Below are 27074 nucleotides of genomic sequence, written 5' to 3' on the forward strand. Positions count from 1 at the left end.
GAACATCCCCATGAAACCATGACATTTAGCAGTGCAAGACAGTATGTGAATATGGCTATCCAGACCATGTACCTCTTGCACCCAGTCCTACCCTAGCTCCAATAGAACATCTCTTGGTCCATGGCTCCCTCTCTCACCCAACATCCTTTCTAGAGCACCTTTCCACGCAAAGAGCACTTAAAAAATAGGTATTTCTAGCCTCTGAGAAGGACTTTGTCCAAATAACCCTATGTAGATGTTGCTTTATGGTGCTCAAGATAAACCCTTTTCCTTTTATATCTTCCCTCCACCACCTTCCTCCCTAGTATTTGAGTCACATGCTAAAGGTGCTTAAAAGTAAGGTATGAAATCTCCCTTCTAGCAACATGGGCTTATGGTCCCAAGAAGGAGACAGTGGGAGGAGGACAGTGGATACTGTGACCACCATGATTTCCACTGTTAATTTGATATGGAAAAACCTACTCCCTCCCCACTGTACTGCAGTCCCTCCCTCTCTCTTAACTGCTTCTAACCCTCAGCCACAGGAATTCCAGTTTCCATGAGGCGGAAAGCACCTGCAGATTTCCTACTGTACCTCAACAAGTAGGGTTTGAAACAAGGTGTCGCTGTAAATGGTCTCTTCTGGAGATGTGCTGTTTCCAGTATCTCTGGTGTTCAGTTTGGCCTCAGCAGTAATCACGAATTTCACCTCGCCTGGAAAGACACCCACCACCCCAAGAAAAGGAATTCCCATCACTACCCCTGGTTTTGATTGCCTCTTCTAGGCTGATGAGCTGCTGAGAAATGTATTTTCTCTAAAGACAGCCCAGTAAAATCAATTTTCATAGAGATTCCATATCTGTTTGTTAGTGGAAAGGAGTGCTTGCCTGGAGCCCTGGTATGAGGAGTGAAAGAGGGGTCATCCTGGCCAAAAAATGGACATTAAGTACCAGTTTCCACCTCTTCTTAGCCTTGTACTGAGTTTTCTCTGGCCTAGGGCAGTGTTGCAATAGTTTAGTTATAGCTCTTCTGCCTTTATTAATTTTTCAACTTTTGGAGCACTTGCACACGCAGGTAATTACAACTACTTAAAAAAAAAAAAAAAAGACAACATGGACTTGAAGGCAATACAGATTAACACAGCTATAAAACCAGGAAGGAGCAGAGTCCTTATTGCCCATTGAGAATCCCGTCCAAAATTATTAACAAATGTAATAGCAATTAATGGAGCTGTCCATAAATGCCTGCTTGTGGATTATTGATGCTGCCCTAAAGGGTGGGAGTAGAAAGATCAAATTAAGGTGGTAAAAAGACAAACTTACCCAGTTTTTGGGGGCTAACAGCCCAAATATATGTTTTTCTTTCATTGGCACACACCGTTGCTGTGTTGCCCCCGGATGAAAGGATCTCTGCCTTATAGTCACTCGACTGTGCCAGTATGGCACTGATCTGAGACAAGGAAAGAAAGAGCAAGATTACAAATGAAAGAGAATGGCCTTAAAATAAGGCTGCAGAGCAAAGGAAGCTGCTGTATTACTCAGTACTTACTGTGTTTTGCACAGCATAGTACCCATACCCTCTGCTGAGGTTCCTCCTTCAAGAGCAAAAAGATCTCTGGGAAACAAGCAAACCACGTAGGAAGTAAAAGGGAACTTGGTATACCTGGACACACTTGTTGAGGTAGTTGAAGATATTGGCAATTAAATTAAATTTTTCCCCTCTAGTGACAGAGTATGGCAGGGTGAGGTCCACAAAGAACGGCTGGAATGCTGTCAGGGAAACAGGTGAGGAGATGCCAAACCCAGCATCATCCTGCACACAGAAAGCGCTGGCTTTCCATTCTGTGATGGTGTCAGGAACAGTGTAAGAGACATCGACCTCTCCTCTGGAACTGAAGAGAATGAGAAATGCAGAATGAGGAATGATCTTTGGAATTTTCCAAGACAACTTATAAAATAGGCTTTCTGCTTGAGTTAGAACTCCTTTTTTCATCTCGCTTTCTACTTTCCATATATTAAAAAAAATGTTATAATGCTTGAAGTAAAGATAAAGGTGCTGGTTAACTACATGTTAAAGCACTCAAATACTCATATTTTTAAATTTATAAATACCAATTGTTGAAAAACCAGAATGCCCAGCCACACGGATTAGAATCAATAAATTTAGATTAATGTTCTAGAAGAGCTTCTGAAGGCATAGTTAAGATGGAAATATTCTCATTGCAGATGCTATGAGAGCTGGAAAGAAAATAAAATAAACTGAGTTTTTTTGCTGCTGAATTAAAAATTGGATGAAAACTAACAAGCGTCTTCTCTCTCCTTAAAAAAAATACTTCTATTTCACTCTTAGCCCCTATTTATTTCTCCCCACTAGAAAGACAGGAAAAAGGGCACAGAATATTTGTCTGCAATTGTCATTGATCAAGATGGGAAAGGTAGACCCCCATCTGCGAAGGAAACGTGTTCCATGGTTCCTTCCCAGAGTCCATTCTAGCTAAATGAATCAACCCAAAAAGGAAGAAAGAAGTGAGGATAAACACACTTACTCAGTGTTAACCAGTTCCCAAATCCAAGTCTCAGGGAAGTATTTCCGAACACTGCTGAAACGACCGCGCCCACCAACAATCACATCCTCAGCTAGAAGTGGGGGTGTGATTAAAGGACAGCATTAGAGACACCACGTGAGGAGAATCTGAACTTCTGTCAGACATGCTTCACCACCACAAATGAACAGTAAGTATCCCGTTCGAGCATTTTTTGATTGCAATCCCCCCGTATAACAGGGAAAATTCCAAGAGATATGGGGATATGAGAAGAAGCAATTTCTTATCTGTTCTCTTTTCTCATGGGAAAATACTGGAAATATTAGCTATTTTACAAGACATTTCACTTTGTTTCATATTTAAAGGTCCTGTCACTTGGTTAGAAAAGTGTGTTCGCCATCCTCTACAACTAGCTCTCTTTGATTTGAAAATGGGCACCAGCAAGCCAGTATCATCATCCAAGCTTATAAATGCTTCATGATGACTTAGAATCACAGAATCATTGAAAAAAAAAAAAAAAAATCTAGGTTGGGAGCAACCCCTGTAATTCTCTAGTCCAACTTCCTAAAGCAGGACTAACTTCAAAGTCAGATCAAGTTGCTTCTTGAGCAGCTCAGTTTTGAAAACCTCCTGGAGATCCCCTTCTAGTGAACTACAACTCTCATGAGGAAGAACTTTTTGCTAGTGTTGAATAACACTTTCCTTTGTGGCAACTTATGACTGCTACTTGCACTCTTTTGCTGAGCAATCTGACTTGATGGAGAGATAATCGTAACTTCTGCTGATCTATAAAGGCTTTGGAGACTATGTGCTAAGTGTGCCACATGCTGTAAGTCTTGACTTTTAATTATTTAATTGAATTATGATTTGATGGAAGGTTCTGACCTGAAAACCCCTGAAAAACCAGTATTAGTTTACAAAAGCAGCAACACATTATTCCCTGTCTTTTTTATCTGCACCTGCACCTGAAACAAAATTGGTTCTACTGCAAGGACTGTGAGAAGATTACAGGATGAAAACTGGGGCACACAGGCCTATTTCCCAAAACCCCCCAATACACTGGCTGTTATTTTATGCAGGCAAGTTTTAAAGGGCAGGTAGGCTGAGACCAGAGATACAGAATGAACTTTTTTTACCTGCGGCCTTGAGGTTGGCGCCATAATACTGAGAAGGGTAATTTTCCGTCTCTGATCTCTCTTCATTGCACAGAACTGGTTTCCGTAGCACAGAGTTGGTGAACACTTTCAGACCCATATCCTAAATGTGAAAGAATCTATCAAACACTCAGGGCATTCATTAGCTGCCAGTGCATGTCACTGATTATCGTTCCTCATTTCTCCCCTCCCTCATCCCATTCCATCCCATTTCTTTCAGCTTTGAATGTCTCAGCTCTACGTCGCCAGCCTCTGTTTATTTCTTGTGGAGCAGTGACACCTTGTGTTCTGCAAAGAGCAGTGATGATGAGTCTGATGTTGGCCTTAGGGCACAGGGCCAGTGGACAGTGGATTCCAGTGTATCAGGAACCAAGTAGCCAGAATCACAGACACAGATCTTGGCAAGAAATGCCTGGAGTCATGAGCCAAGGCCATGGTCCTGCTTAGGAAATGTTTACTGAGCCATGGGCAGCAACCCAGTGATTTTCTAGCAGTGATTTGCAGACCTCATGAGTAAGTGGTGGGGGAAAAAAGGCAGATATTGGGTGATTGGAAGCTTTAGGCAGTTTCAGACGTCAGCTGCCTTCTCTCAGCAGTAAGAACCACCACCTGAGAAAAATGAAAGCTACTGCAGATGAATTCTTCTGGAATGCCTCCCACTTAAAGAGCCTCCTACACGGACCACATACCCTGAAAATCCTGTAGACATCTCCATCACGACTGACATTCACAGGTTCAAAGTATAAACCATCAGAAAAGATTGTTTTGGATGGGATACACCTCTGTGGCTTGTCATCTTCCAGCTTGAGCCCATTGTAGTAATAGCCATATAAATCACCCCCACCAAGCTGGTAGTACACCTGGAGGTGAGAATGACTAGTGTAAGCACAAAGAAGGCCTCATGCAGGTGCGAAACCACAGCTATTCAAAGCTTGTGCTGGTCCCTGAACAATCCTGCAGACTTTGGTGGGCTTAACCAGTGATGCCAACCTAGAGATGAATAAGCAATTTGGACTGAACAGCACCCTCCTCCTTCTGAGCTGCAATGGTTTTGTGGAGTGAACTTGAGCAGAAAGCATGGAGATACACTCCATGTATCACACAGCTGTCATCTACAGCTTTTGTTCTGGGTCCAAGGCCCATCTTAGCCATAAAAATGCAATTTTGACATATTCACTCCACAGCGAGGAAATATGCTGTCAGGTATTTACCTAAGGCATATTCTTGGGGTATATGTGACACTGCCATGCTTCCCAAAGCACTATCAATTTCTGTATTTGAACTGTACAATTGCCTAAAACCTTCCTTTAATCACAGATGTCTGTTTCCAAAGGAAAAATAAAAATAGAGCCAGCAGCAGAGACGTCACAGGTGGGAACTGGGTTGCTCCTAGCGCAAAAGAACACAGGACTGGGGACGTGACTTACACTCTCGGCAGACAACTCTCGCCCAGACTGAAGAAGGACGCTCTGAATGGCTCGGAGGGCACAGCTGGAGTTGGCAGCAGCGTCCAGGTGGAGTCCAACTTTAGAGCCCGGGAGACCCTGCTTCTCAGAGAACTTGAGCTGGACCTGGAAATTAGCAAATCCAAGAAAACCCCGCGGAAATTAGGCGGCTCGGATTGTCGCAGACATCTAAATCTCACCTCTCGTCGGCACTCACTATTCTCTGTAGGACAAAGCTCCTACCGCTAGATGTCCCTTCTGGATCCGTTTGTACAAATCCACAAACGCCCCGAGCCACCCTTCTCTCTCCATTGTGTGCAGAGTTCTGTCTGAGCCTGACCACATGCTCCAATTCCAGGGACAGCTCCTCACGATCCCGGACATACCTGCACCTTTTCCATTCCTAAATGCCATCCCCAGCGCAGGGCTCCTGATGAGATCATTTCCTGACCGTTTTTCAGCAAGCCCCGCTATATCCCTTAACCAGAAAGCAGAGGTTTCCACCTTGTTTTTGAAGCATATATCACTGTGTATCCTGGAGCTGTCAGCCACTATCTCCCCGCGAGGATGCACCGTGTAGAGCAGCAATCTGGCGCTGGGGCCAAGCTTCTCAGTGACAGTCAGTGTGATGGAGAACGTACCTCTGGGAGCTGTGGAAGGAACATGGATCGGGGAGGACAAGGCAGCAAAAGAGCTTAGACAAGCCTCAGCTTTGGTGGAAGGACCACATATTCATTCATAACCTATGAGCACCGTTAAAACCCAGGGAACTGGATATCAGGAGATTCATCTCTCAGTGGATGAGGGACAGATCCCATCGGCAAGGTAGCAGATACAAACTGGAGGATGCTGAGACCAGGGTGCTTTGCAGAGAGAGGTCTACGCTGGGAAGAAGTGAAACATGGAAATCTGTGCACAACTGCTATAAGAAGAGCATAACATTGCCTTTGGGTCTCAAAACTAGAACCTCCTACACCAGAGGAAATAGAGCAATATCCTGAGTTACAGGAGAGTTCTCTTAACACTAAGAAATACAAAATTCTTCTCTACATGGATGAAAACTACAAGGGCATGGACAGGGACTTGAGCTTAAGACCAAAGATGGTAAATATGGAAAAAGTCCTATATATGGAGAGAGGCTTACTTAAGCCACACCTCCTGAAGTGTGCAAACAGACCAGGTTCTGCAAGAAAAGTTATTTTTAACAATGAAAGAATGAAGGTCAGGATCACTGTCATTTGTGGGTATTTGGAGACTTCTGAAAGGGCAGTGAATTTCAAGGGTTGACTGCTAAACAGCCCTTTCAAATGGGACACCGATTATCCCAAACTTTGAAACATTTTATTATTCTGGCTGGTGAAGACTACGATGTCAAACAATAACTGTGAGACCATAAATACTCCTTGGCATTATAAAATAATACAATAAAACAGATGAAGGTTGCGTTCAGTGTGTTTGATCACAACAAAATATCTTTCTGTTAACAAGATAAAACTGATTACTATATGGGGATTGGCTAGATGCTGCAGCAAAAGAAAGTTATTCTGTGAGCAGTAACAGGTCATGGGATTTAGGAACTAGTATCTGATTTAGCCAAAGTTTTTTGCTTTCATCACTTGCAAAACTTACTATGCTCTGAAGTAAGAGTAGTAATATGGTCTGTAACTTACCACCAGAAATGCTGACTTGCTTCTGGCCACTGAGAGTAATTTTTCCTTGTGTCATCACCTGGGCATAAAAAAATCTCATGAAAAGGGGTCAAAAGCACCTTCTCCCTTCCACCATGTAATCACTGATTTTGAGTATTGTTCTCAGAAGCCTTGAAGGCCATCAGGTTGAGCCAGGATCCATAGACACTGTCTGCTCATGAGATTTCTTCCTTATAGAGCGCTTCAGAGAAGGTGAAAAAAAAGTGTTTTAGGAGTAACACCAGGACTTACTACATAGTAGAAGTTTGTGTGTGTGGCGTTGCTGTAGCCTTCTCTGTTCAGGACATAGTGAACATTGATTGTTTGCTGCTGGCCACAGCTGAGCTCCTCTGTCACTGGCTCGATTTTCAGAAAGCTGTTGGTCCGTGAGTAGAAACGCCGGACAAGGAACGAGGCTTTGGGCTCATTATCAAACCCCCAGATAAAGTCTTCACATTCATCTGGTGCCTGTTTGACCTACAACACAGAAAACCATACATGTGGAATCAACAGTGTGGAAAAAAAAAGAAAATGCAAGGCAGGTGAGAGGCAAAGCCATCTTTTCTGTAAAATATTCTGTTGGGAAACTGTTTTTGTGAGGCTGTTAAAGCCATGAGCAAAAAGAAAAATTGTCTTTGTCACCAATGCAGAGTGAGTGGCCTTCTGGACACTGTGAGGCATCCAAATGCCCGTAGCACATTGCAATAGGGGGGCTATTTCAGTTTTTTTCAGGCTTGGGACCAGCTGCATAAACTGCTGGGACTGGCACTGAATTAGAATGGCATTGTTCTGAATGACACACTTTTTCTCAGCTCTTTCCATCACAGCAGAACAAAGGCATGACAATATGAGGAGACCATGTGATGATAACAGGCATGACTTTGTGCCAGCAGCAATGCAGGAAGCAGTCAGCATCAGTGAAAGATGCTGGCACACACCAAGGCTAGATGGCGAAGGCAGTGCAGTCTCTGAGGAAGGTCCTCTAACACACAGAATAAAGAGAAGGAAGATGAATGCAGAAAGAGTTTCAAAAGGGGAGGGAAAACAGAGAAGAACCGAAGATCACTACAACCCAAAACCACAGCTGGGGTGCAGTGTGCCTCCTCTCAGGCACTGGTGTTTGCTCAGATGAGTTTCACAGAGTTTGCAGGTATTCCTTCTAAACCCTCTCTCCCATGAAGTATTTATTCACAAATTAGCCTGTAGCCTGTGTTTACTTACTGTCAATTTAAAGCTGGGATCAAAGAAGTTGGACGTGTCAATGGAAAAGGTCGCAGAGCCATTTTTGTCGGTGGTATAGCTGGCCAGATAATCTCCATTGAGCTCCAGCAGGACAGTGCTGTTGGCAATAGGCTCACCATCCACACTTGTCACAGTGATCTGAACACAACAAATACCCAAGGGATTCAGAAAAAAACAAAAACCAACAACAACAACAAAGCTCTGTTTATTAGAGGATGCTCACTTAAACACTGAAGACTGTTGCAGGGAGTAAAAATCAAGAGTGAAATGTATTGAAGAAGCAAATGCTCCTCATTTTGAGGGAGTTGGAGTTCTGTGACAGGAAAATTCCCATCACTGGGAAATTCCCATCAGTGCAGAATAAACTATGTGTCACAAAGGGAGGAAGGATAGTTATTGAAGAACATTGATTAACACACTTAAAACAACCAGATGACTTCATGGCCACAGGCAATCTGTGGAGCTCAGTAACACCTTTTAACTCCTACACATCTGTGCACACCCACTGTCTCCATTGACTGTCAGGATGATGCTGTACATGTCATTGTCCTTTTTTGTACCTGGTTTATCCTGCATGTGTAGATTGCTAAGAAGTAGGAATGTACTCCAGCATCTCTACTGCTATAAGTAAACATCTCTGGGACTGTGTGATGCAACACAGGGTGAATTATACTTTTAGTTTAGGCATAACCATTACTGAAGAATTTTCTTGAAGACTCTTCTTCCCCACTCATTTACCTTCCACTTATTCCCTTTTCAGGCATCCTCTGACTATAGTGGAAAAGAGACCCTGACAAGCCAGGTGTGATATAATTTTCTTTTTTTCTCTAGGAGCATTAAGAGAACTATGCAGTCACTGTTATGCAGCATTAATCATGGGAAGCAGACAGCAAATTCGGGTGACAGCCATAAATGGAACAACAGGGAGATCATCATGCTGGACCTCAGAGAGTTTGGGTCTACATGTATCCTCTCATGTACCTACCTCACCATGGTAAGGAATTCCCCTCTTGTAATAGGAATCCATATTCGTGAACATCACTTGGTCATTTTCTTGGTTGACTGAAACATAGTCATAGGCCTTCATCTGGATACCTGTGAGACACACCCAGTACAAAGGAGAGGAAACAGAAATCAAACCCAGGCAGAAAGCTGTTCCTTTTGAAAAGCTGTATGGAGTGGTGATGCTCGGGAGGGAGACTTACACAAAGAAAACCATAATTGCTGCCTATTTGCCACACAGATGGTGATCCCGGGGATTCCTATCAGTAAGATCCATGCATTAGCTTTAATCAGTTACTCCCAACATCCACTTGGTGTTACCTGTCCCATTTTCAGTGACGATGCCTTCTACATTGAGGTTGGCATACATCATGGCATAGCTGCGGTAAAGCTGGAATTTCTTGATGGAGATGACAGTGCTGAGGCAGCCATCCTTTCCCAGCTGAAACAACAGCACAAAGGGGAAAACCCATTTTTCTCAAGGTTTGCAAAATTGCTCCTCATTGTGTGTTAGTGGGTCTCTGAAGTGCTCCCTGCCTACCTTACATCTCTTGCTCCCCAGCTCCCATCCCAGATGACTGTTTCAATATCATTTACTCTGGAAACTTCTCTCTTTAACCCCTCTAGTCTTCTCTGTGCTCATGCTCCTTCTTAAACCCATCTTGGATGATGGTTGTGCTCTGTGACCACAGCACATTGAGTCTGAGCTAGTGGACAAATTAATCATTCATTTAATATTAAGTGTCCTCAAAGACACAGCAGAGATCTGCTGATTAGATTTGGTAAGAACACAGCCCTAGTGTTTCAGAAATGATTACAAATTTACAGTTTCATAAGCTTCCCTCCTTCCTACTGATTCTTTCTGAGGGAAAAAAAACAGTCCTTCCGTGAGGTCTTTCAGCATTGTCTGTGAGATAGCGAGAAAAACCACACCACTGAGATTGTCTCTCTGGTGTTCCCTTGGAAATTAATGAGGCCACTGCATACTGTGCTACATGTTGGGTGGTAAAGCTGACAGGGAAGAAAGGACTTGTTATGGATCATACCAGTCCAGTGACAGCTTCACAGGTTTTTTCCCGGTTCTGTTTGCACAGTGGACTGTAAAAGCGCTGCTGGCACACATTAATTTGGGCATTCCCTTGCACTGGCTGGCCATAAGTGTACCTAGGAGAGGAAGAAACATGTGAATTCAATCACGTGGATTTAACATGAGACCTGCAAATTTTACAGAGCAATGCAGACTCTAAATCCCTCCACAGAACCCAGAGCACACACAGAAGAGCAGCTGGGAATCAGCCAGCCCTAGTAGCATTCCCTTCTACTATTTTCAGCTTGTTCCTGCCATTTTGTTGGAAAACCCCTGCTTCACCACTGTTTTGGTGGAGTCATTCTATAAGGTCTGAAGCTGGAAAGCGGTGCTGGACTCAGCATATCATTCCCTGCAGCTTTTTCTCATTAGTACCTTACACAAGGCAGAACATATTGCAGAAAGGTCCTATTCACCCTTTTAGCTCCTGGCACCCTGCACTTGGGCTGCATCATAGTCATCAATTTTAATGACAGACTCTCATTTTCTGTAATAATAAAACACAACTAGCAAGTAGGTGTGCTTGGTTGGGACACACGCAATCTCTCCCAGTGTTAATTCTGCTATGTAGCAGGAGAAGAGTTACCCTCTTTTATATCATGAAGGTCATAGCTAAAGGAATTGCTCTAAGCCACATTCTGAACCAGCAGCAGGATCTCTGCTTCCCAGCACAGCACACCATCCAATGCCTATACCATTCACAATTGTGTTGTCTTCAGCTGTGATACTTACGAAGCACAAACGCTCACCCTGACTTCTTCATCAAAGAAAGAAATCGTCTTTGGCCCAGAGGTTGTCACTTCGAATTTTGGCAGCACTGAGAATGTAATGTGAGTATGACTGATCAGCAATTGCATGCAAGACACAGGGGTGTGTGTGTAAGACAGTAAAAAATCAGCTGGCAAAGGTATTTTCACTAACAAGGGAGAGGAAATGGATCAAGGAAGAACCTAACTAGGAATTGGCTGGAGTATATTACAATAGAAAAAATAACCTTCAGTGGTAAGATGAGTAACTTCTTTAAAATTAAATAATGATCATACTAATAACTATAACAGTCACAGCAAAACCCATGATAAATCACTTTAATCTCTTTTCTTAAACAAAAATGAGTAATGCCAATGTCTCAAACTAGTTAAGCCCTGGAGAACAAAAGTTATTATGCAATCCAGTTGCAGTGAAGGAGAAAAGCAACAGATTAGGTGAAATAATAAAATCAAATAGATTGCTGACACTGCCTCTCTTCAACTTATCTTTTATCCCAACAATAATGACAAGATAGCTGGGGAAGGCCTCTTTCTCATGCACCAGTTCACCCAGCTCTCTACAGGTCTTTCTTTTCCAGGCATGATGTGGAGAATTCAAAGGACTAAAACTCTGCAGTAGTAGCTTTTATCTGACTTAGGCAGAGCCTCACTGCTAGCACAGGGCAGTTTATGAGCCTTTGCTTACCATATTCCTCCACTCTGAAGGACTGGTACTCTTTTTGACCTGACTTCGTCTCCACAGTAATTTGGTAGGACCCCAGAATAGGCTCTGGGATTAGTGGAAAGGAGAGCTGGACAATTCCACGCTTTGATGTCACCTCCAGCCACTGGAAGATCTTATTTTGCTCTGGATCCTGTAAGAAAGAAATGTAGCAAAACCTTTATCACCACTTCTTGCCTTCTTTACAGGCTTCTCTTCTGACACATTGGCTAAATGCGTCACTGGCTGAGTGCTTTGGGGCTGATGACGTGTGCTTACTTTCCATCTCTGCTTGTGGATTTAACAAACCGAGGTTTATGTTTAACTGGGAATTAGCTACACTGACAGCTGGCCTCAGATCATCCAGAAACAGTTCCTAATTGGGACATAGGTTGTGTACGGGACCCAGGCTGCCTATCTCTTACACTCGTATCATAAATCTTTCTGACTCAACTGCCATTGTAAAGCAGGAAGGTTATGCTGGCCTCTCTCAGAAAGTGCTTGGAGATGTAGTGATGTGGAACGTGGTAGAAGATGATTCATTGTTAGCCCATCCCCATGAGAACGTGGCATTTCAGAAAGTCGCTATTCCTATGCCTATGTACGAGGATGAGGTTGTTTCACCAATTATTTGCTGTAGTCCTCCCAAGGTAAGCCTGGACAGAACACTCCTGCTTGAACTTCACTGAAAGGCAGAGCAGCAAGCCCACGCCATCTCTGACTAACAGCTCCAGTTCTGCAGATTTCTTCTCCTCTGGTCTTTGATAAGAGGATATTGCCACTGTTCAGCCTCAAATCCATTGGCTTTAAATGGTGTGCTCTGGAATGAGTCTTCCTCAGCTGTTGACTCTATGGGGAATTGTGAAGCATAGTCTTTCCAAAGGAACTTGTGCTTTAATTTCATGTTGTATCTCTTACCTCAATGATGATTCTGGGATACTGGAGGAGGAAATAATGGGAGAGAAAAAAAATTATCAAAACAATAATCTAACAGTGGAGTTTGATAAACAATAGAACATAAGGAAAGCTGTGAACAGCTTTTTCTGGACAGAGAAGTCTGGGTCGAGGAAACAATTTACAACTCATGTTCTGTAATTAAAGAGATAATTTTAAGAGGATAACCTTTGTGAATTTATATTTTCTGCAAAAATACCCAGTCTTTTTCTATATCTCTGGAATTACAAAATCTGTGTGCTGTGAGAGATATCCACAAGTGCTTTCAGGGCCTTCCCCTCTGCAAAGGCAGGGAAATGATGGAGTGTGAAGGTAAGGAATTACAGCAAATATACAAAATGAAAAAAAAAAAAAAATTAAAAAAAATCAGGAAGCCCATTCCAGGCCTTTCTTATTCAATATCTAAGTGAGAGAATCTCTGTGAAGAGGTACCAGAAGAGGATATTTGAAAAGTTTTGGCTATCGCTCACACTTACCGTCTCCTGAACAGGTCTGAACTGGGTGTCCAAAGTGACCACACGAAACATCACTGGAAAAGACACAGGATAAAAAGGATTACAGAATCATCAAGGTTGGAAGAAACCTCCAGGACTGTCTAGTCCAACCATCAACCTGGTACCAAGTGTCACATTTAGATGCCTCCATCATTTATTTTATTAGCATCAATAAATAATTTTGAATACACAGCTTTTCCCAGGCTTTTTTTAAAAAACTAAAGAATACCCAGAGAACATGAAAGGATTATCCTAGTCAGTGAAAAAAGAAAACCAAAATAAATGTCAGCTGAAATATCTTCAATTATTACCCACTTGGACTAAAGCAGCCTCTGTAATAAGTGCAGTTTATTGCCTTCAATCCATCTTGAAGGACTCCATTCTTTGGAGCATTTCCTAAAAAAACTGTCTATCCAAACCAGTTCAAGGAAAAAATCAGGGAGAAGGAAGAATCTGTCTTTCTTCTAAATGCAGACTCTGTGCAGCATTGAAGTACAATTATGCTAAAGAGATATCTAACTCCACCACAGTCGTTTGAATATTGTGATGGAATCAGCACTTTGAAATAAATCAACAGTTAAGGAAGAAGAGTTGTTGACAGGAAATGAGGTGCTTGCTTCATTTTTATATTAACTTTATTAGCTCCAAACATAGCTTATTATTTTATGTATTTTAAGGATCTTTTTATTTAACTGTCCTCAAGTAAACCTGACAGAACCTGAGATCCTGTAAATGCAATTAACTAAGTACAAACACACAAATTCTACTACTTTATTGCACTGTTGTGAATTGGTTCTATTTTTCACTAACTTTGATGATCCCAAACTCAGATGAGATTTTTATTCCACAAGAGTAAGTTTCTGTCATCCTTGACCCACCCTTGCCCTCAGTTTCTCACTTTTCCAGCTGACTCAAACCCTTCGTCCACCTGTTTGTCCTGCCTTGTAGAGGGGTTTGTCCGTCTGGATGAAGACAGCACCACCCACATTCTGAATCGCCACTGATCTTCTCTCAGATAAGTCAACTGTGGCACCTTTGGCTGAGAAGGAAATGAATGCCATGGGGTCAGAAGTAGCAGGAGGAACCTGGAGAGGAACAAAAAGCCCAGAGGAAAAGTGGTAAATGAGACATGCTGAGATTCCCTGATGCCCAGAGTTTTAGAGTAAGATACTATCAGTTGAGTCATAAAATAGCTTATGGGAAGTCACGAGGAGCCCCACCTTAGTCAGTGAGATAATTTCTGGGAATTTCTGCAGTGGAAGGCCTGCAATCTGTCACCAGGTAGTAAGATTTGAAGATGTGCTCTGTCCTATGCATTTCCCTGCCTACATGCAGGTTGCTACAGCCATATACCTTTAATTGGAAAGTGTTTTCTCCTGCTGCATTCTGGAAGACCTCACCTTGGGACTCTTTTTCTTGTGTGCACAAATCTTGCAGAATCATGGGAAAGGGAATAACTACAACTCATCTGGGTTCTCTTGTTGATACTTAAACAGTTCCATAAGGAGCATGCAACTGTGATGACAATCTAAAGATTTGTTTCTATCCACTTTGTGAATGGGAATGGAAAGTTTTTCTCTAGCTCCCTTCTACAATCCACATGTCTTTTTTTCCTATTTTTTCAGCCTTTCCAACAGTTTATCTTACTTTAAACACTTTGCCTTCTTTTTCTCACTGGCAAGGAGAGTTGCAATCAGAATTATTTCCAGCTACTACACTCTCTTCAGGAGTTTCAAAACAGGAAATACCTTGAACTCGCTGCACTTGAAGAAGTCATTCTCTGTCATGGGTTCCTCAAAGAGAGTCTTTTGGACGCGGCCATATTCCAGGACAACGCTCAGGGACAGAGGCTCGCTGAGGTTGTGTAGCTGCACACAAGCCGTCTGTGGAGCGTCGCTCCGCACAACCGATGGGACCAGCAGCACATACTGCCTGTAAGACCAGATCAGAAAGCTCAGTCATGCAGGAAAGTCAGAGCAACCAGCAGAGGAAAACACCACAGAAGTGCTGTAGGTGTAAAGGAAGAAGTGATCCAAAGCTTGCTCAAACCAACGGAAAGATTTCAATTTCTTTCAATGGGTTTTAAATAATATGCTAACAAAGTCATAAAAATGTCAGCTTTTCAACCCCTCACAATTCTTTCTGAGCTGAGGGACTGGCATCATTTTGTGCAGGGTCTTACCCAGCATGATACTGCACCTCTCCATTCCAGGTATTTACACAGCTCCAATTACTGGAGTGGCTAAGGCACAGTCGCATTTGTCCTCCCATGACCTAGGTGTGTTCTTAAGCCTCTGCAGCCTCCCGTAAGGAGGAGCAATATTTAGCTTCTTCTTGAGATCAGTGACAAAAATACTAGTTAAGGGTTGCAACAATCTTTAAATTTTTCATTCTCTGGATATCTCTTGGATAAGAACTGGCATAAGTCAATCCACTTAATGCACAAGAAGTGATCTTGGTTTTCCATTTTGCAGAAAATTCCAGGGAATGCTCAGTTTAATCTGCATGCTCTATTTCCATGCTACTGTTTCCATGCTACTGTTTCCATGCTTCTTCAGGTGCTGTTTTCTTTGTTTCTTTCTTCCATTGAAGTTTTTTATTTATACTTTTTATGATTAGGGCAGCCTTTCTTCCCTGGAGTATTCCTCTGAAAAACATTCCTTCAAATTTGCTATGTTTGTCTAAAATTCTGTTGCTGTCCACCAGTGTGCTACCCAAACTACTCTTTCCAAACAACGTGTGACAGGATTCATGAGTTGATTTTGTAGCATAACATGAATAACACAATATTTTCCTTCTTCTCTGGTCCTTTCCTTTTTTTTTTTTCTCCCACAGCTTTGCCAGCTCATATTGTCTTTATTTATATCTTCACTTGCCCAGTTCAGGCTGCATGAAATTCAAAGACCAAAATTAAAAGTATTAACATTATCAGTGTATTCGAGGAAGCCAACCTCTTTCATAGCGTTTTCTCCTAGAATTTTTGAGGAGAAGGTTTAAGCTCTAATGTTGGTGTATTTTTGAATACTGTGGCTGAGATCTTCTGTTTGCACAAAGCCATGGACACTGACAGTGTTAATAGCAATACTAATTGTACTGGGTTTGCCATTCAGCATAGTCTTAGTCCCAGCCACTGTCTGGCCTCTAGCACCTCCCCATACACTGTGCTCTTTCTGTGCTGCTGATGCATATCAATCCTAATTATTGGTATTACTTGTTAGTTTAGTCCTGAGTCTCCTTGCCACTTTACCCATGCACATCACACTTCAGCTACTCTAGTTCTGGGTTTCTGTCATTCACACTAGATTTCACAGCAGTTTTATGATGGAACCATAAAACTGGCACCATTCCAAACCATCCAAGTCAACACATTTAAGGATCTCAAATATCCTGTTTATTATATAGCAGCATCGCGGAAGAAATAAACTGGTGGAAAATACAATAAAAGATGTTATCATAAAGACATAGAATGTGTGAACACTTACGTTTCAGAAGACACTATGGGAAACCAGTTCAAGGACAGAATACCGAGAAGAATCCTTGACCACATGTCTGTGCATGAAGAAACAGAGACTGGTCTCAAGATGACAGCCTGTCCCTGGTTTTTAACTTGGCCTGAAATGGTGCTGCTCCTCCTCCTCCACGGCGCCAATCACCGTCTAATGAAAGTTATTTACATAAAATTTGCATATGTTCGATTTCCTCAATACTGCGTGTTCTCACACTCCTTGAGCTCACAAACAATAGCTTTGGAAAGCTCTGGTATTTCACATAGCCCTGTGAGGTTTTGCAAGCCAAACCGGTTCCTGCCTATATGATTGTTTCATTGAAGCTTACCTCTTTGATTATCGTGTCATTGGCTAAAGATTCCTTAATGTCTCAACCTGTTAATATCTGACACTGCTTAAGTATTTCCTTATTCTGCTAAGGTGTCCTGTAGCCATGTCACACAACAGAAATAATCATAACACATTGCTTTTTCACGTCTGCATGGGAGCCAGAATGGGTAAAAAAATACATCTACAAGCTACAGCTGCATTCAGAATGGCACTAAAGGAAACTCCTAATGGTAATCTGGATTTTTTACTACAGACACTAACATGTGGCAAGGAATGGTGTTGGCTAGTGGTCTACCATTTTTGCCAGCGCTCAGGTCAAGTATATTTCTAGGGATAGGAATCTGATAGCATTACTTCATTTGTTCACTCATCTGTCTGTCAGTCTGCTTTTCCCCTCTCATCCCTACTCCCACCATTAAATGACTTGTAAGTCTGTTGGTGAACTTTAGTAAATCTGAGAAGAAGTTTCAGAATAATTAATATATAGAATCACAAAATAATTTGGATAGAAAGGAACTTTCTGGCATGTGCTCAAAACGCTCATTTTAAGCAGGGCTAGCCTAAAAGAAGTCATGTTTTGAGTGTCTGGAGGAATGGAGAGTCCACATCATCACTGGACATCTGTTCCCATGCTTAACCGTCCATGCTATGAACACTTCTTTTCCTTAAATCAGAGTTTCCCAAATTATAGCATGTGTCCATTTTTTCTTGCCCTTTCACTGTGCACCTCCAGGAAGAATCTGCCTCTTTCTTCTCTATAATCTCACTTTACATTGTAGAACACTGAAATTATGTCCCCACATAGCCTCTGTTTCTCCAGGCTGAATTAAATTAGACTGTTTCCTTTTGTAGGTTTGTCCCAGTCCCTGATCATCTCAGTGACCTTCCACTGGACTCTCTTCAGTCTGTCAATGCCTTTCTTGTACTGGATGCAGAACTCCATTGTGGTCTCCCAGCCACTGAGCAGAGGGGAAGAACCAGTTTCCTTGATATGTTGGCTAAACTCTTGATAATACTACCAAGGAAACAAAATAATCCATAGGAATTGGGTATTGGATTCACACCCTTACATAGGAAATGGAAAAAAGAGCCAACCTGAAAAAATAAAATTGTAGGTCAAACAACAACAGTCTGTAACTGCAGCCCCAGGGAAGTAACAGGCAATTTCCTTTCCTCTTTGTCTTATCAACCAAACAGATTATGAATAGGAAGAGGAAGCTGAGTACACTCCAGCAGTAATTAGGAGCCTGAAAAAGAGCTGGGGGCACAGAAAATGGTGTTGAGCAATGCAGAGAGGGCATGAAGTTATTCCAGTGGTAAAGAGTATGAGGAGGAAATGAGGACTACTATAGTAATGCGGTGTAGAAATTGATGTGTGCCTGTTAAAAGCTAGATTCTGTCAATTTCAGCCTTAATGGTAAAATATGTTCTTTCAACCTTCCAGGAAAAGATTCAGCCACACTTATTTATTATTAACTAATAAATTTAATAATAAATTAAATTATTCTTTCCATCAGCATGGCTGACATTTGAAACTACCTATGCCTAACCAGGTTACACACTCATCTTTCCTAAGATCTTTCTGGGGGCCAAGTTGGGACACAAAGAAAACTGCCCCAGATGCTGCTGGAGCTATAGGAGCTACTATTCCCACTATATTATTAGTGAAAAATATAACACAAAACTTCCTAGAATGATGTGGCCTTACAGTGACAATGCTGAGGGGCAGGTGTGGTGTGCAAAGAGGACAGTCACACTGTGAAGGAAGCTGCCAGCCTTCGTTGAAATGACGTCAGAAGACAGTTAACAGTATGTCATAGATATTTGCAGCTTTGAAGTGCCTCAGACCCCGTCTCTTACTTTATACAGGTACTAAGTAACAGGCAAAAAGAATTAAGGAGGGAGAAGGAAATAGCAAACAACCCCAGGGTCCTGGTGTAAATTGCTCCAGAAGCTCACCCTTTATTTAAGTGCTGTGTGCCTTTAGCAGGATGGTAAGAGAGCTTTCTTGTTAACAACCAGACATGGAAAAGGAAAAGATAAAAGAGTTTCTTCCAGGGTTTCATAGCTTTTCAAACTATGTTCAGAACTATGAAAAAGCACATGTTTCTCTGGAAACAAGCTATTGAAATAGTTCAGTGTAATTAATGATTCCAGAGGACCTCTTTGTATTGGAACAGTGTTGCAATAAGAACACATTGGTACCAAGACAGGCATAATTCTTAAGATCCCAGTGCAAAGAGGAAACTATTCCAGGTGTCTATGGTAGGAAGGGAAAAAAGAATAATTTTTCAGTTGTATAATTAATAAACTAGGAGTCAAAGAGGATAATCTAGAAGCACGGAGATCAGGATCTAACATGGAGAGATAATGAACCTCACACTAAGCAGCAGTTACAAGAAAGACACACAGAAAATTCCTTGGTATTGGAAATCTGAAACCGGTCTGTGGACCCACTCTGTATTGGCATAAGGAAAGCTGTAACTGGATATCAAAGTTTAGCTAGAAATTTGATGAAATGAGGAGCAGTGCCAGCTTCAAGACCAAAGCAATGCAAATACAGATATATGTTTGATTTTCAAAGTAGAATTGTGTCACATGTCTTTTGAACAGCAGAAAATCGATGTCTTCAACTCACTCCATCCAGACTTCAGAAAGTTACTGCATTAGCTCTCTGTTATTAAGCTATTTTATATACGCATACTTTCCCTCCCTCCATTCTTTCTATAGATGAGTCAAAGTGATGATCGGAGTTGTGTTGAAAACATGTTTTTCACAAGCTAATTTTCTTTCAAATAAACTTAAATTTGCCAATGCATTTTATCAGACTAAATGCACTTGCCTTCTTTTCTCTTTCCAGCTGGGCACACATACAGGCCAGGGCAATGTGAAGTTTCTTAATCAAAGTTGAGTCCACTCATTTTCTGTGAGTATTTCAGTTTTTAGCATGTACATGGCTCTAACAGAGCATTCTGTGAAGCTGAGACTGGTCACAATTAGCTTGTGTAGGCCATGTCAGATACCCCTACACTGTCCCAAAATGCCCAGCATATCTGCATGGGCAGAATCTAGGCACTAGATACAGTCACAAGTTAGAAAATAAAACAGTATGAACAATATCAATCTGGCATGCAGAATGCTGCATAGTCTGAATGTGGAGCTGAAACATTCAAATTCCTGGTCAATAGGGGTCTAAGTCATGCCTGTTTTCCTTTTTGTCAGAGAATCAGCAGGAAGTTAATGATAAACATGAGCAGCTTTTAGCAGTGAGGTCTTGGATTTTCCAGATGAGTGAGTAATATATAATTACTAGTTTCTCCTCTATGGCTTCACTTTATATTTGCATAACACTGCGTAGCAAGGACTGTAAGTACTTTCTAAGTCATGGCTTCACCTGGGGTAACATACAGACAATCCACCACACCCCACACATTACAGTACCTGTTTAATTGTCTGATTTCAGTGCCTGAAAGAGGTGGTTGTGGGATCAGAGACCCAGCTTCCATCTGACTTAGGCAAACACTCTCACAACAGTCCCAGGCTATATTTTCTCAGGAAATTATAATCCTGATATATGCTTTCCCACAACACATTAATCAAATGCACTGTGATGAAGCATCTTGTTTTAAAAAGCCAACATATCTCTGAAAAGTGTTGTGCATGTCTTAAAGTTTACATACTTCGGATAAAATTTGCCCACACAGCCTTCTATTTTTCCTAGGCATATCTTTTTCTACAAGCTTTTAGGTTTGCAAGTGAAAATATTCCTCAGAATGTTTGCTGGCAAGAGGCCACAATGTGGTTGGTAGAGTGTTCTGTATCATTTCATGTTGAATGGATGAAACATTTTTCTGCTATTACTCATTTTCCATAGTAATAAAGATCAGGTAACGTTCAACATTGTAACACTGTTCTATTGAGAAGAGCAAACCATAAACTATTCAGTACCTGAAAGGTGTTTTTTACAGATAGACTGTTAGTAAATTAACTGCCGAGTATCAGCGCCATATTTATTATGTTTTACTTCTGCTACTGAAAAATTAAGTATTACAGCCCCATGTATCATGAAACGCCTGAAATACCAACCATTTTTCTTTATCTATGAAGTAATATAATGTATACAGACATCCTTGAAAAATGCTTACTGTGTCTAAATGATGAAAATAGGAGAGTAAATGTAGCAGGGCAGACTAAGAAAAGGAAAGTTTAAAAAAGACCAGAAAAGACAAACAAAACCAGTCATCAGTCTTTCTTCAGAAACAACAGAAATAGGAAGCCTGCAAGAGAATCCACAAGGCCATGTAATGAGAAGAATAGATGAGGTCAAGCAGAGTGCAGGAGCAGTGCAAACAATCAGTATTGTTACTTATTGGTTTAGTTAATCTAATTATTAATGAATATTACTATTTAAATGAACAACTTGATATAAAAAATTCATTTATCATAACACAAAATACCCAACAATCTAAGAAGAACACAATTTTTATTCAGTAATTATGTTGCTGACATTCTGAATTAGCTTGAAATCTTGAAAAAAATGACATATTCAACACTGAGATCTGGTTGTTACAGACCTTTATCATAAGAAACCATGAATATGTATTTCATTTGATCACAAACGATAAAAATGTGTGACAGTGAGCCTTTGAAAAAGTAAAATTAATTTTTACTTCAGTAGATAACTTTCCCATCTTCACTTTTTTCCTTGCTCCCTTATTTATATTGTTCTGTACTTTATGTCAACATGGGCAGACTGATTTACCAGGCTTTAAAGCATCCAGACAGTAATGGAGTTAAAATAAAGAAACCTATTTGATAGCTTCCTTTTTGAAATGTCATCATCTCAAATTTTGTGTTCTGATACAAAGAAAATGAATCAGTTCACTCCTGACTGAGATTCTGAATACCCTCCCACTCCTTGTAGTTAAAGGACCTCATGTGGGGTTTACATCTTTTTGGTTTTTAAAGAGAGAAATGCACGAGCTCCCATACTAGTCCACTCAACCACCCCCACCTTATGGAATCCTCTGGTTTTACCCTTTCAGAAAAATCCAAACTCTACCAGTCAAAGCAGGAGCTTGCAGTCTTAGGAAACTGAGACTGATACCCCAAAAACATTGCTGCCTCTGTCAGTTGACCCAGTTCTGGGCCCCTCAGTTTGGGAATGACAGTGAGGTGCTGAAACGTGCCCAGAGAAGGGAGCTGGGGAAGGCTCTACAGGGAAAGTCTTATGAGGAGTGGCCGAGAGCTGGGGTTGTTCAGCCTGGGGCAAATGAGACCTCCTCACTCTCTACAGCTGCCTGAGAGAAGTCTGTAGCCAGGTGGGGGTTGATCTCTGCTCCCAGACAACCAGCAATGGGATGAGAGGAAATGGCCCCAGGTTGTGCCAGGCTGGACATCCAGAGGAATTTCTTTGTGGAAAGGGTTGTTAAACACTGGAATGAACTGTTCAGGAAAGTGGTGGAGTCAACATCCCTGGAGGTGTTCCAGAAACAGCTCGATGTGGCATTTTATGCCATGAACTAGTTGACAAGCTAGTGGCCAGTCAGAGGTTGGACTCAATGACCTCAGAAGTGTCCTCCACCCTTAATGATCCTATGATCCTTGCCAATAGACATTTCACAAGATCTGCTCAGGCTGAGGCTGTAGATGGTCCACAAGCCAGGAAATATCTGTTCACTTTAGAGCATCAGCTAGAATACAGTTGGAACAAGAACCTGTGGGCAGCTGTTCCTAGGCTGCAAGGTCCAAAGAAACAAAAAGACAAGGGGGCGATACCACGCAGGTAACCAGACATCCTGAACATGAAACTTCAAACTGTAAACACTACAAAGGCCAGATCATTTATTGGATAACCTGAGAACTAGTTATCACGGTCTTATGTGTATCAGATGTTCAACAGAATTGGTAGTTCAAAGACAAGAGAGATCTTGTATAAAGTGAGGCGATCCCTCTTTGGATGTTAAGACCTAATTTTTCCAGTCTTTTAAACAACGTATAAGTAATGGCTCCAAGACAGGCCTCGCAGCTCCAAGATTTCCATTTAGCACAAAGCATTTTTCAGGGATGTTATTTAATCTAACAAAGGCTTTATAGGGTTTCTTCAGGTGATGTGAAAAAACTGGCACATGCAGTTTCAAGTCCCATGCACCTGCTGTGTTGTCTGCTGCAATTCTGCAAGGGACAGCACTCAATTTAACTAATCTGCAGGTAAAAGAATGGTAGAGAAGACTTTAAGAGTGACTCTTCAGGCAGCACAAATAAGTCTTTTGTATTCCTCCTCATTTTCCTGAAGAGCCAGTTATTCTTCCAATGACCAGGGACCAAAGACTCTGCAGATCCAATCACTCTTTGTGCCCATCTCACTTTTTCCAGCCAGTAAGATCACACTGCAGCTCGTTCCCTTAAGGACCTTGTATTTTCTAGGAGAATCACTTTCAGTGGTACAAAGCCCTGACAGCTCTTGATGCCTTTTGGGATCCTGAGAGTGATCTTTGAGTCAGTGTAGAGATCTGTGTGGTGGCCATTTGTCTGTATCTGTGGTGTGTGTGTGCATGTGCCAACTAGGAATAGCAGCCTCAGCCTCACTACTAGTTGCACCAGGAATTTCACCTCTGGTGGCTGACAAATTCTGCCCTCCTTAACACTCTTCTGCACTGTGTCCACTAAAAGAGACATTTGAGGTCTCAAGCACAAGAAGAGGGCTCTGTCTTCTATCTGATTAGGGAAGACATTTCAGAAGAAGGGATGTTGAAAACATGATCAGAGCTTGAAAGCATTATTACATTATTTGCAGACTTCTGTGAAAATTCATTATTCCAGTCTTTTCCTAGGGGGAAAAGAAAATGAGCAGAAGCAGCAGTGTCCCAGTCTCTCTATTTGCCCGAGTAAATATCAGAAATTTTTAAGCACTCTTAGCTGCTGAGTTCCTAAAAATAGGAATAGGAAGGCCACATGGCAAAAAAAGTTCCATAAGTTAATCAAGGAATGTTTTGATGTACAATTTGTATTCCATATTCCTAGAGATCCTCAAAAGTAACTGCCTGACTGAGCATGGGGAGCCATTACACTGAAGACCATGTCTCTGGAGGCAGCATAGTACTAAGTAGGGGCTTGACATTTTTGTAGCCAAGAAACATGTCAAACCTTTGCAGCAACAAGTGGAATAAGAGAATGAGTCTAGGTGTGCCCCAAACCTGCATGTTTTTTAATGCATCTTTACTTTTCATTAAAGTGCCTTCAATTATATATCCAAGACCGATTCCCTTCACTCATATTAGCAATTGCTCTCATTTTCTGTCTGCCTGACTCTGAAAGGAGCAAATGATCTCTCTCTTAAAGCCATGAACACTGTTCAATTAACGCTGAAAGCAAATGCTTTGAGCCACTGATGCTTAAGGAAAAGCCGAATACACCAAGAAGGGGCCTATGCCACCTTCCAGTCTACAATCAGTTTTTCTGGGTACTGGTGCAGCACTACAAGGAGAGTATTTCTACAGGCTCCTGTAATACCAGATGTATACTTATTATATCTGGATCTCACTGCTGTGTTGCAGTCTTCTGATCCTAGTTCAGGCTCCATAAGAACTAATAAAAATAGCTGCTCCTGAGTGAACACAAGAACGAGTCCAGCTACATAGCTCAGGACTCTCTTGAGCAGGTGGGAATGAGTTCCCCCAACCACAGACCAAAGCAGAGCTGGTTTGGAGATTATTCTGCGGTAAAGTCCTCTCCAGGCTTAGTGAACCACACTAACAAGGTGTGCAGGAATAGTATCAGTTTGGGATTATAGTCTCTGGAGGACTACCTAGCAATTAAAGAGCAATCATGCTGCATAGCTCTTGAAATGTCCCCAGCCATGGGGACATGGCAGTCAGGAATTGGGTGTGGCAGCCATGGGCGTGGTGAAAATGCACAGGCAAGCAAAGATAAACTAAATGCACACAGAACTGTCAAGGCCAAAAGCTACTGTTAAGCCTCAGTTTTCCTTGGCATTCCCATCCGAAACCACAAAACCGGAGTTCTGTCTCTGCTCTAACATCTAACCACGGAGGTGACAACAGCCAGCGAGAAAAAGGCCAGCTAAGGCTTACACCGGAGTGGTCAGGCACGAGAGCTACTGCTATTGACAGCACGTTTTCTAGTCCCACCCAAACCAGAGCTCTGTCCTGAACACCTAATCATCACCACCACCTGAGCCTGTTGAAAGGCTACAAAGTCAAGATGAAGAGCCTGAATGCACCATGACACTCCGCAACTCTCCCCAAATACAGATCCAAAATTGAAAATAACCGGCAAGTGGTCCCATGGAAAGGTGCCAGAAAGATCTTACTGGCTTTTGCTTTTCCCCTGTAGCTTCTCAGCAGCAGCACCAACACTAAAGGCTGCGTGCTTGCCTAGCCAACTAAGTGTACAATCACACTCGCCGACTTCAACAGAGACAGAGCTCCAAAACTGAAAATGCCTGGTGACTGCTCCAACACAAAAGGTGACAGAACAGCTGCTCCTGGCTGTATCCTTCCCCATGCAGCCTTTCAACAGTGCATCCAGATGGGAATACGGACCTGCCTAGCCAGCTAAATGCATCATGACACTAAATAAGCTCAGATACTCAAAATACCTGGTGACAACTCCAAAACAATAGGTGATAAATTAGAAAGGTGTTGCTGGCTTTTACCTTCCCGCCGTAGCCAGCTCTTTCCCTGTGCATCCTACAAACTGCAGCACTGACCCTGGGGCTATGCACTTGCCTTCCGAATTTAAGTGCACAATCACTTTTTTTTCCCCCACTGTTTCAAATGACTCGTGGTTCTGGGTGAGTTCACCTGGGATCTTAGCCTGTGCTGGTAGCGCAGTTTGACAAAAATTGTAGCAGTTTACAGGCTGCAATAGGAGAGTGAAGGCCAACAAGAGTTTCCTGTCCTGGCACCTTTTTGTGTGGGTGCAATCCGTGAATGTTTGCAGTTTTCTAGCTGAGTTGCTGGCTATTAAAAAGACAGGATTTCACACTGAGGTGAGAAGCAAAGAACATGGCCCCACAGTTTCTGGTGTGGTTTAAAGACTGCACGAGGAAAGAAACGCACGCAGCAGCTTTCTAGCCTGGCACCTTTTCCATGGGAGCAGTCGCTGGACATTTTCAGTTTTGGAGCTGGAATCTGACACGAGTAAATAATGTCGTGTACACTGAGGTGGGAAGCAGAGCACATAGCCCCAGAGCTGGTGGAGCAGCTCACAGGCTGCAGTGGGAGGGTGGCACTCAGCAATGCGCTTTCTGCGGGAGCAGCAACGCGCGGTGTGCTCAGCGCTGGAGCTGGAATCTGACACCAGTAAATAATGTCACCGACACGGAGGTGGGAAGGGGAGCGCATAGCCCCAGAGCTGGTGGAGCAGTTCACAGGGTGCAGTGGGAGGGTGGCGCTCAGCACCGCGCTCTGCCCGGATGCTTTCTGCGGGAGCAGCAACGCGCGGTGTGCTCAGCGCTGGAGCTGGAATCTGACACGAGTAAATAATGTCACCGACACGGAGGTGGGAAGGGGAGCGCATAGCCCCAGAGCTGGTGGAGCAGTTCACAGGGTGCAGTGGGAGGGTGGCGCTCAGCACCGCGCTCTGCCCGGATGCTTTCTGCGGGAGCAGCAACGCGCGGTGCGCTCAGCGCAGGAGCTGCCCTCGGGGTCCATGAGGGAATACCGCGGTACGCCCAGGTTGTTGGGCGAATGCCTCGCCCCATCTAGTGGTCACACCGAGGGGAAGGGAAAAGCCAGCTCCAGCTTTCCGTCCGGCCGCATTTCTGTGCTGGAGATCCTGAGCGTATCAGCAGCAGGGGCACCAGCGACACCAGGAGCCCTGCCAGGGTCCTGCCAAAGCCAGGGTTTCCACAGCCGCTCCAGCAGCTACCACGCCTGCTAGGACAGCACAGGTAGCTGTACAAGACCTTAGAGTGTCTTCCAGTACCTAAAATGGACTTACAAGAAGGCTGAAGAGAGACTTTGCACAAGGGCAAATAGTTGTGGGAAATGGTATTAAGCTGAAGGAGGGTAGGTTGAGATAACATTACATTCCTCACCTGCCCTAAACCTTCCTACTGAAGCTTTTCGGAAGATTCTGCCAAAATTTGGGGTAAGTTCAGACATGGACAAAATTATTTGGTCTGGTGCCTAAAATTATTGTTAATTATAATTTCCCCA

The 27074-nt window shown here is 42.6% G+C and overlaps 1 protein-coding gene across 1 annotated transcript in view; it reads right to left on the reverse strand.

Moving 5' to 3' along the window:
- Positions 1–16740, reverse strand: part of LOC120748629 (ovostatin-like) — a 29176-nt gene extending 12436 nt beyond the window's left edge. Inside the window, exons 1-22 of the mRNA XM_040055243.2 lie at positions 16730–16740; positions 16537–16608; positions 14803–14986; positions 13983–14139; positions 13037–13089; positions 12525–12545; positions 11592–11760; positions 10872–10956; positions 10099–10216; positions 9374–9494; positions 9036–9145; positions 8030–8188; positions 7061–7285; positions 6791–6848; positions 5625–5770; positions 5103–5246; positions 4365–4535; positions 3658–3778; positions 2525–2615; positions 1642–1870; positions 1302–1428; positions 575–693 (exon numbers count right to left, since the gene is read on the reverse strand). Coding sequence (XP_039911177.1) covers positions 575–693; positions 1302–1428; positions 1642–1870; positions 2525–2615; positions 3658–3778; positions 4365–4535; positions 5103–5246; positions 5625–5770; positions 6791–6848; positions 7061–7285; positions 8030–8188; positions 9036–9145; positions 9374–9494; positions 10099–10216; positions 10872–10956; positions 11592–11760; positions 12525–12545; positions 13037–13089; positions 13983–14139; positions 14803–14986; positions 16537–16601 — 2673 coding nt within the window. The 5' untranslated portion in view covers positions 16602–16608; positions 16730–16740. The remainder of the gene's footprint in view (positions 1–574; positions 694–1301; positions 1429–1641; positions 1871–2524; positions 2616–3657; positions 3779–4364; positions 4536–5102; positions 5247–5624; positions 5771–6790; positions 6849–7060; positions 7286–8029; positions 8189–9035; positions 9146–9373; positions 9495–10098; positions 10217–10871; positions 10957–11591; positions 11761–12524; positions 12546–13036; positions 13090–13982; positions 14140–14802; positions 14987–16536; positions 16609–16729) is intronic.
- Between the last annotated feature and the right edge of the window lie 10334 nt (positions 16741–27074).

This window comes from Hirundo rustica, chromosome 2 (assembly GCF_015227805.2).
Source record: "Hirundo rustica isolate bHirRus1 chromosome 2, bHirRus1.pri.v3, whole genome shotgun sequence".
NCBI classification, from domain to species: Eukaryota; Metazoa; Chordata; class Aves; order Passeriformes; family Hirundinidae; genus Hirundo; species Hirundo rustica.